At 33.4% G+C, this 11,012-nt stretch overlaps 1 protein-coding gene across 3 annotated transcripts in view; it reads left to right on the plus strand.

Moving 5' to 3' along the window:
• ZNF644 (zinc finger protein 644) overlaps positions 1-10,098 on the plus strand; it is a 104,972-nt gene extending 94,874 nt beyond the window's left edge. For all 3 annotated transcript variants that reach the window (XM_021712468.1, XM_008058313.2, XM_008058314.2), the window contains 2 exons: positions 7,518-7,620; positions 8,405-10,098. In XM_021712468.1, the coding sequence (XP_021568143.1) occupies positions 7,518-7,620; positions 8,405-8,597 (296 nt within the window). In that variant the 3' untranslated portion in view covers positions 8,598-10,098. The remainder of the gene's footprint in view (positions 1-7,517; positions 7,621-8,404) is intronic.
• Positions 10,099-11,012: the final 914 nt, after the last annotated feature.

Consider the following 11,012-nt stretch of genomic DNA (forward strand, 5'->3'; position numbering starts at 1 on the left):
CGGAATTACAGGCATGCGCTACCACGCCTGGCTGATTTTTTTTTTTTAATTTATTGTAGAAAGGACTGGTTTCTGTTTAACTCAGGAAAGAAAGTCTAATGGTGGTTAGCAAGGGAGGTAGTATAAGAAGGCAGGCCCAACTTCCTCTCCTGTCTTGGCTGCAAAGTAAGGTTTCTCTCGGGTTCCCTTGGGCAAGAGGGCATCCATTCGGTCATTGGGAGACTTAGGAGTTTATTTTTATTTCTCAAGAGCAAATAACCACACTTATTGAATCAGTAGGCTTGTTTTTATGAGAGTAGAGCCTAGTAGTTTTGCACCATTGTAACATAAAAAGCACTTGGGTTTTATGGTGCCTGTTTTTGCTTGATCATTAGTTACAAAATTTAGTTCTCTTTGGTTGATATTCTTTTTTGACTGACATCTCGTTTTTCATAAAAGTCTTATCTGGTTCTCTAGCATTCCTGTTGATTTCGTTACTTACTAATTTTGCTTTTTTAAATTTTATTTAAATGTGTTTGGGCTTTTAAAATATCTAGTGTCTTTATGTCCGCACTTAGGGTATTTGTGTTTGCTATGGTTTCTTTTCTGTCAGCTTTGAATAATGAGATTCAGAAAATATGGTTAAGTGTAGTTTATTCAAGCCCAAAGCTTGAGGTTGCCCCCTGCAACCCAGTGTAGATTCATGTTGCTGTGGATATATACTCCTATTAACAGTAGTTACAAATGGGTTTTTAAGGAAAAAAGAGGTGATTCCTAAGTTGTTTAAGAGTAATTTTCATTAAAACAACATAAGCTATTGATTGGCTTATACAGTGTTCTTTTTATTACAAATACCAAGAACCTGAAGATAATGGGTGAGGCGGCTAGTCCTGATCAATGCCTTTAAACACTTGTCTCTGGGCATGAGGGCAGAGGGGAGTGTTGAAGTCATGCTTCTCTTTGTCTTGTAAATTTTATGCATAGCTCAGACAGCTCTAAGCTGTTTTTTTGTTCTCAATTCTAATATGAATTTATTGAATACTGTTTATAACCTGGATTGAGATAGTTAGACCTTATAATAACAGATGTGTTGCTGGCCAGAACTAAATTTTAGGTAATATGTTTTAATCAACCTTATGGAAATAATAAACTATTACACCAACTTTCTCTTTTGGAGGTTAGGGCAAAAGATGGCTAATTGGAGATTAGTGTTCCTCACTTACCCAGGAAGTGGAAAAGTAGAATTTACTATTTCTTTGATGTGTTTTAGATTTAAAGAATGAGTTTATTTCATGCTATCCAATGTTTAAAATATATATTTAATTGTAGCCTTAGGCAGAAGTTAGCTAAAACAGAAAATACCTAATTGGCACTGTGTTTGGTTATGGTTTGGAGTTTGGCTAGAATGTGTAAAGTTTTTGAAAATTTTAAAAAGCCAAGTCAGATCCATTGGGACTATGAATTTTTGACATTTAGATGTACTATTTTATTGTTATAAGCCTTAAGTTAAATATGATTACATTGAAGCTAATTTAAAGGAAATGTCAAAATAAGGTGGTTTCCTCACTTAGCTAATTTTATGATCAAGAACAATTGTATTGAAATAATATTTTAGAAATACTGAGACTTGGAGGGCAGTGAGTATTATTATACTTAAGCAATTCTAATAAAAGCAGATTTGTCATTATATACCTTAATGTTGATTCTAATTTTAGATGTGTCTTAGTTTAGGAAAGTGGTTAATATTGCTAACAAATGCCTATTTTGCTTAATAAAATAGCATACAAGGCCAACTTACCTTGAAAAGAAATTTTGAAATGTTTTTTTCTTACTAGTTACCACAAAGAAGACTACATATACTATCCTGTTAACTTTTAACTGACCAATAAGTCACTTGTAGCTGTAGTATTGTTAGATGACAGTAAATTGGTAAAACTAGTCTGCCTCTAACTTCTGTTTACTAAGAGTGTGTGAAGAAGTGCCAGGAGTAGCATCTTGAGAATACTTGCTCAAAATATTCTTTAACTAATCATCCCCCCGACTTTGAAATAGTAGAGGCTTCTACAAATTGTACCCTTTCTTTTCCTGAAGAGACCCAGGTTTAAATAAAAGGCTGCTTTCATTTCCTTTAACTCTTTCTCTGAACTAAGCTTATATAGCTATCCTTAATATAATTTCCTACTTGTAGGGCAAACTCAAACTACCTTCTCTTCTAGACTAATATTTGTTAAACAAACCTAATCCTCAAAGCAAAGGAAATCTCCTTTCCAGATATTTTGCGTTTCATCCCCTTCCAGGTACAATGTTAAAACGTTCAGGATCTAGTTAACTTTGCCACTGATTGCTGTTGGATTCTGAGTTCATTACCATGTTTTAGTCATTTGAAATGGAAACTAAAAATTGGTGAAAATTACTCAGGGTACTGGAATATGACCCAAGTTAAGAGTGAAAATATCAAACGCAAAGGAGATGAAAAATAAACACTCTGTTGAGATTACTCATTGTTTATATTTATGCTTAATTCCTGATTGGAAGGAGACATTGCTATTTGTAACAATAAACCACTTAAACTGCTAAACTGCTCCTCTGGGAAATAAATGAATGGTTTGATAATGGCAGTATAGCCAGGAGCGAAGAATTGGTTGATAGACGTGAGAGAGTCCTTTCCAATTCTAATACCCCATAGAGAGTGGGAATTTAACAAGCTTTCACTTAGTAGCCTTTTTTTTTTTTTTTTTAAATTAATGGGCCAAGAGATGAAGGCATGGAACTGAATGCAGCCTTTCTCATTTAAGATAGCAGGTACTCAGGGACCAAAACTGACTACATAATTTGCAAGGTCCAGTGCAAAATAAATATGTGGTGCCCCTCGTTAAAAAATTATCAAGAATGTCAAGACTGCGATAGCAGAGCATTAAACTGAGTGTGAGACACTCCCTGTATGACTGCACAGCTTACACACCCATTAAGTTGATCTTGTAAGCACTTTGTGCAGAAGGGAAAAGTATAAACTGAAGAAATAAGAGTTTGGCTTCTCAACAGATGGCTTTCCCTACCCCTCATTTCTGTTTCGTGCAAGCTAACATGTTTCAAGCCCTTCTTTTTCAGCTGGGGCTGAGGGAAAGAAATGTGGTTTGCATGGTCTCTTGTGCTTATGAACCTTGCAGGATTAGTGACAGCAATTAAAATTGAGCTTATAGATCTATCTTACACTTGTGTACCCCATGGGACATGTGCATCCTCTTCCCACCTTACCATTGCCACTTCCACCTCCACCACTAGCTTTTTAATGATGGCTGAATGATGGTTTACCTGTTTGTGTCATTTTTGTTTCTACTGCTTCGTGAACGAGCTCATAGCTGTTACTGCTTATCAATTTTAGACAGGCCAACTACATGAAGAAGAAATTGTCTTTCCTCTAGTAAGTAGGGCTATACTATGTCTCTAATTTTCAGTATGTATAACTTGACTTTTTTTTTTACTTTACTCCAGAGATGCCAACCACCAATTAGAAAAGAAACAGATGGATAATTGGGCAGAGGAGAATAATTACAAATAACATTTTTTTTGTGGTGAATATTAATTTAGTTATGGTGTTTTCTTTATCACAGAAGCTTCAGGTGTTTTAATGAAATAAATCCTTATCCTTGTATAGTGGGAAAAAAAAGAAAATGAAATTCATTGAAGCAATTATTGTATATAATGGGCAGAAAGATGGAAAGGGCACAAGATTTTATTTAATAATGTCAGAGCCAAAAGTAAATTATTTTTCTTCTATGTATAAAACTAAATAATGGCTCAAAAAGCAGACTTGAATTTGTGTGTGTTGTAAGATCTATTTATTCGCTTTGCACTTATCTGGCTTAATGCTTTGGTACATTGTTGTCGCTGTCATCGTTGTTGTATTTATAACATAGCAGTATCCTATTCTGTTTAGGGGGTTGTAAGTCTATTGTATTTCTCATTCATATTTCTGTTTGGTCAAAACAGCTGTACAGCTCAATTCATTCTCCTTATGAGTAAAATATTCTCCGTAGCAATTTAGGTCCTTTTATAAATCAGGCAACTTCAAAGATTTTTGACAGTTTGTAGTTGAAATTGACCACAATTTCTGCCACCGTGATTAGGAGTCTTAAGAAATTTGTTTGTTGGATTTGTTTCTTTCCAAAGAAGCAATTGTACTCAAGGAGAAAAAAATTAATAATTGTTTTTTAAAATCTAGTATTTTTCTATATTTCAAATACTTTAAAAATGTTAGATTTTAAGTACTTTGGAAAGGGAAAGGGGTGGATAAAGATTTAGGGATTTTTTTTTTTTTTTAATTTTGGGAATTTTTTTATCACTAGCAAGTGCAAGTCAAATTCTATTACCAAAAAATGACTTTGTGTAACAGCTTCTATTTGGCAGATTATTCATTGTTAACCTTTGCCTATTTCTCACAGATACTGAAGAACTACATTATACTAAAACTGAATGTTAGTGATATTTTGTATTTAATGTTCTAGTGACTCCTGTAACAGTCCAGAGTAAAACTGCCCCGCTAGATACAATAAAATCTGTTAAATGAAAATATTGGCATAATAGATATGTTTGTACTTCATCTCTTTCATTTAGTGGAATGTTTTATGTAAATCATCTTTTTATGTAAAGGATACCACTTACATGTCCCCTTTGTGTGCATATTAATATGTTAAAAACTCAATTTTTAACAGATTTTTAAAAATATATGGGCAATATTACAGGGGTGGGATTGAATATTGGCATTAGAAAAAACTTCCTGTGAAATGTATTTAGGTCTCACCTGCTAAAAAAGATACTGTTTTAGGTTATAAAATATTTAGAATTGACAGTGAAGATATTAAAACATTAAGGCATTTAGGTTCAATTACTATAAAGTCCCAGATTTTTAGCATCTTAATGTTATGGATAAGTTTCCAAAGATTCTCAGTGCATGAAGTTCTCTAACCTTAACTTGGAGCCCAACGTCCTAGAGATGATCCCTTCTGTGCTGGCAGGGTTGTCCTGCTTTTCAAGATCATAATACCTTCAAATGCTAATTACTATAAAAACAATGGCATTCTTGCTTGAAGTTTATTTCTCATCATTCATAAAGCAGCCTCTACGTCAGTGTTTCTGGAGTTCGTAAAGCATCAAAAGCCAGAAAATAGTCTTTATTTTCTCTGTTAAAGAAAAAGACAAAAATATTTCTGCACCTCAGAGTAAACATGTTCGGGTCCATTTTTAAGGTATCACAGCATCTATATGTAACTTAAATGCTTTGTAACTGATAAAGCATTCCTTTCCATACTTCCCCACCGTCCTCTGCCCTTCTTCCTCTATTTGCTTATACCCCTAACATTAACATTCTGTGAACAAAATTTTTAAGGATTGTTATAATGTGTTCTATTTGTATCCCACAGTATTTTATTTGCATTTTAAAAGGAGTTTGAATACGGTGTGGCAATTTTGACAGCCAGCAAGCTCATCAAAGTAAAATTCTACCTGTAATCTCATGATACACCAAATGCTTGCTGTTTTACGTAGCAAAGACAGGGATTGTGTGTGGTTTGCCTTATAAATGGAAAGAATGGCTAGTATCTAGTAGCACTTGCCCTTTGAATTCCCTGAACTCTAGTTCCAGTCAGTGTGTGAATCGCTTAGCATCCACATAAATTCAGATTGCTCACTAAAACAACTAGGAAGAAGAAGATACTGATTCCAAGTACATAATACATTGCTCTTTGTATTAGTTGCGAAGAAGCTAGATTCTATACATGAGCAGGACTGGTCAGAGATTTATGTCTAGGATAATGAAGAGTATGTGACTGCAGCAACATATTTGAACATGATGCGTGGATGTTGTACCGAAATGTTACCCGTATTAAATGGTGGTGCAACAGATTTTCATTCATAGACTGTCTAAATGTCAGTGATTAAAATACTAGGTAGTGCTTTCTTTTTTTTTTTTTTTAACTGCAGAAGTATTTGTTGAGTTCCTACTGTGTACCACACTCTTGACTGAGATAACTAATGAGAACTTTATGAGGTTTTTCTATTCCAGATTTTGGTTGTTTACTTTTGAATTACCCATTCTTTAATACCTAACTTGACTTCCAGTAGTTCTCTACTTATTAGACTCTTCTTCCAAGAATAAGTGGAAAAAGATTTTACTTTTGAAAAGGCAGGTGTCAGGAGGCAGAAAGCAGTGGCTTGAATGAAATTTAGGCTTCTCGTGGTTTTGAATTTTCTGTATGACATTTCTGTTAGCATTGCTGCTTGACTACTAGAAGAAACTGTGTTTACCGGTTTTGTAATGGTAGCATCTATTCTTTTGGAATCTGGGCTTTGAGCAACTCATTTCACAGAATCATTGAACAGTCAGTTCCTGTTCTCTCTTACTTAGAATTTTTCCAGGGAATTTCGTATGACAGAATAACAGAAGAAAACTCATTTGGGTAGCTCTTCTGTTAGATTTGTATCCCTCTCCCCTTGGATCCCTAGAGATAAACTCTTACCATCTCTTCCTGCTAACTGACCAGCAGCACCCTGGATTGCTATCATCCCTTTGTCCAAAGAAATGGTGTAGCTGTATTCAAAGACCTATAAAATGTTATGTGCTATCTGTTTCTGCCTATAAAAATATTTTTCCTTTGTTAAATCAGATGGTTTTAGGATAAATGATTGGAGGAGAAGTCAAGTAATATAAAAATTTCTAGAACAGTTAGTACGAAAATTTTGGTCTACTTTAGTATAAAAAAATTCCCCCCCCTTCTTAGCCCCATTTTAAAAATAAACGATTGGAGAAAATATAAAATGAAAAAAGCAAAAGGGTGATTAGCATTAAACATTAGATCCAGGTGTAAGCTTATGTGAGATAATATGGATTTATTTTTTTTTCTAGTAAAATAAAACTTAATATGGTTGCATGATTGTGCATGCAATATAAACTGAGTTAAAAACGAAAGTTGAGCTTTTTTGCCCATTCAAATGGAGGGCCAGCATATAATTTTAAGAGCTATTACAGAATTCAAAGTGAATCACTATGAAAATTGATTTTTTTATTGAGCTTTATATTACATTGTTGATGTTCCCTTAAGTTTTCAAAGCATGTGACATGTACATAGTAGAGTAGTAATCAAATACAAATTTAATTTAACAATCTTAAAAGATTTTTTCTGGAAATAAGGAAGATTTAACTAGATAAAATTATGTATGGTCATAAAAGTAAAGATTCCCATTATTGTAGTAATTGACACATTCAGTACTTTAAAGCTATGTAGTTATATTTTCTCAATTCTAGCTTGGTATGGTAAAGCATTATTTGAAAAAGGCAGTATAGGAGGAACATATATGTAGATAATATTACTGCTGTTAGAGAGTCAGTTGCAAGTTAGTGCATGCTTCAGGGAATAGGGAAATGAATGCAGAGTTTTTCTAACTTGATTTAGATGGTTTGGCCTCTCTAAAAGTGTGTGCATGTGTATATTTATATTTTGAAATAGATACAGAATGTTAAGTCTTTCTCTTCCATGTTTTAGCCTTAGATTGTAAGCAAAAGAAATCAAGGTCAAGATCTGGAAGCAAGAAGAAGATGCTGACATTACCTCATGGTGCTGACGAGATTTACATTCTCCGATGCAGGTATATGCTTATTTTGCCAAATCTGATCAGTTTCCTCAGATTTTACTTGGAGATATATTTGCTGTTTTACTTGGACTTTTAATTTGTGACGGAGGATGTCTTATCGATAATCAAGTTATAAGTGAACTTTTGGAGACAGGCTTAAAATTTTAACTCAGCTTACAAGGTACAGTATTTTACTTTTACCTCAAGAACTAATGAATCAAGCGTTTTACATTAGCCAAGAGCCTCTATTATACTGTGATTTATAAAAGTGGCTTTTAGTTGTTATGTTTTATTTATTTGGTTTAATTTGGCTTGATTTTTTTTGTTTTTTTACTGTCTTGAAATCCTGTTTATTTGGAACACATTTTCTCTCCCCTCATATTCACGCCTTCTTTCATATTCATACTCAAAACACATAAGAGCATATATAGACATAGTGTGCTTTAAGGAATTCTGAATCAGGGAAGGGTTTTTTCCTAAAGAATGGAACATTTTGGAGTAATAGTTGTTGTTTTAAATGAATTAAGATTTGTAGATTTTAAGACTATGGAATTAACTTTACGTAATAATGTTCCTACCTCTATAAAGAGTACTGAAGTATATTAAAGCTGTTAATAAACATATTACTTGAGTTTTTATGTTGTATTAAATCATTTTTACTTTATTTAGAAACTGTTTATCAAGTCGTGTCTCTAAAATATGGTAAAATTTATTCCTTATGTTAATGGATTTTATGTGAATTGGTTTAAAGAGGGGGAATTGGCCATGTTAAGAGAACTGTTATCAACTTTTTCTGTAGGTTTTGTGGCCTAGTCTTTCGAGGACCTTTGTCTGTTCAGGAAGACTGGATTAAGCACTTACAACGACACATTGTAAACGCTAATCTTCCACGGACTGGAGCTGGCATGGTGGAAGTCACATCACTACTTAAAAAGCCTGCCTCCATTACAGAAACTTCATTTTCTCTACTAATGGCAGAAGCAGCTTCATAGAACCAGGAAACCTTTTAAATAGCAAATTTGAATTGGATGTACATTTGAAATTTTTTCTTTTTTTTAAAGCCACATTAAATTATCCATTTATAAATACTAAAGCAGGAAAATGGGGAAAAGTGAATTACAGTGACATCAGAGCAAATCGAATACTTAAAACAGTAAGTAGTTTATATATTTTATATAGGGCAGAAGATGTGTTTTTAAGGTTTACTGAATTTTGTTGGTTAACTGTGTTCACTCAACAAAAGATCAGTACATGTAAGCAGCCATTTATAAACTGTTGCACATGGATACTTGCAGACAGACTGATTGGGAAATTATGTTTTCCACAGTGTTACCAGAATCACGGCTCTGTTTATTCCCCACAAGACTTGCATAGAAAAATAAGATATTATATTTTGTTTGTATGTATTTAGTGTTTTGTATAATACCAGGAACCGCTAACTAAATTTACTCAATTTAGGGCATTAAATATCATGTACTTCATAGTTTGAGACTGTTCACTCAAATAGGGCAGAGTACTATTCTATCTAGATGTGTAAGTGTTTTTTTTAAATCACATGGAACGGTTTTTTTTATACTAAAAAGTGGAGGGAGATTTGTTTAAACAAGTATTTCTAAAAGAAATCTGTACATAGTCCTGGAAATTATTTGTGGTAAGGAAATATTCTTTACTCAGTTGCATTTCTCAGACAATAAAGTGGTGCATCCATGCTACCTCCTACTTTGTCAACAAAGATGCTATTTACCCTTTACATTTTTGTATCATAATAGATTGAAAAAAATCTAATGTTCTTTATTGCAAGACATTCTTTTGTTAACAGATTTGTTTCTTTTTAACGTTTTACCTAAAATTTGACATGCTTACAGGACAGGTTTGCCTCTTACTTTATTTAACATTGTAGAAATGTAATTAATAAACAATGCTCACTACACAATTTAGAATAGGCGTTCTCATTTATATTATCTTCCAAATTTGATCAGCTAGAAAACTTAATACACCAATTAAAATATTTCTACATATGATGAGAATGTTTACAATTTAAATTTTAGAACTTGTTTTGGATGTGATATATGTACGAAAATCGTGTAACACTATGCTCATGCTAAGAACCGACATAACGGAATTACTGAAATAAATGTGCTGTGAGGAATGGAAAATATGGTGCAGGTGTCTTGGTCATAATAAATTGTGATTCTTCTTTTTAAACTCTTTCCAAAAATAAATTAGTTCTTTTATCTGAAATCAGATTCCTTTACAAATAACAGTTTTTGTATGCAAGCACCATTTTATTTTATTTCATGTAGTATGGCTAATACTATAGTCGAACCAAGGATATGCATTGATTCTTTGCTTCGTATGTAAATAAAGTTAAAAACACTTAACATAAGGAGTATTTTGGTAGAGTATATACATACCTCACTGCCAGTGAAATTGCTTTCCTATGGTATATCTCCTTACCAGAAAAATCTCTAAATAAAAAAAGACTTAAAGAAATTACAACGTGAAACATTTCTTACTTTTATCGTTAGTAGAAATAGTTCACTTAAGGTTGTGTTTCATTTGTTTTAAATTGTTTATGCGTACTAGCTTACTTGATTGACAGAGCGTAGTTTTTCCAGAAACACCTCCTTGGTCAATACAATGTATGTGAGAAATATCAATTTTTCCCCATTATGGTGAATTAAACCTCTGAATTTAGAACCATCTTATATGCAAAATTAGAATGTTGGGCTAGATGAATGATTCTCAACCAAGGTTCTCTGATCCCTGTGGTACCAGCTAAGGGAAAAGTACTTTCAAGTTATTTTCAGTTTCTTGAAAATGCCTGATAGAATATACATTTGTCTATAAGGACAAGACTAAAACATCAAATTTTTTTACTTCTGACTGAAAACACACCAAGCCTATATGTATATTATATCTTATACAGCAAGTTTTATTGATAGTCATATATCTTTGAAAAGAAATTTTTTTTAAGTTAAGGTCTCACTCTGTCACCCAGGCTGTGGGTTCAATGGCACAATCATGGCTCACTACAATCTTGACCTTTTAGGCTCGGGTATCCTTTACCTCAGGCTCCCGATTATCTGAGGCTGCAGGTGCTTGCCACCATGCCTGGCTAATTTTTTTATTTCTTATAGAGACGAGGTCTTGCTGTGTTGCCTAGGCTGGTCTTGAACTCCTAGACTCAAGCAGTCCTTTTGCCTCAGCCTCCCAAAGTGCTGGGATTACAGGAGTGAGCCACCATGTGGGCCTAATTTTTTTTTTTTTATTGGAAGACATATTGTATAGGAAGTGAAGTTCAGAAGTAAACAAGAACAACAAAAAATCATAGAGTTTTTAGTGGGAAAGACCAGCGATTACTAGGGTTTCTTTCAGCTCTAATTATTTATAATTAGATTTTATCA

This window comes from Carlito syrichta, unplaced genomic scaffold (genome assembly GCF_000164805.1).
Source record: "Carlito syrichta isolate Samal-C Ts95f unplaced genomic scaffold, Tarsius_syrichta-2.0.1 Scaffold303292, whole genome shotgun sequence".
In the NCBI taxonomy this organism is placed as follows: Eukaryota; Metazoa; Chordata; class Mammalia; order Primates; family Tarsiidae; genus Carlito; species Carlito syrichta.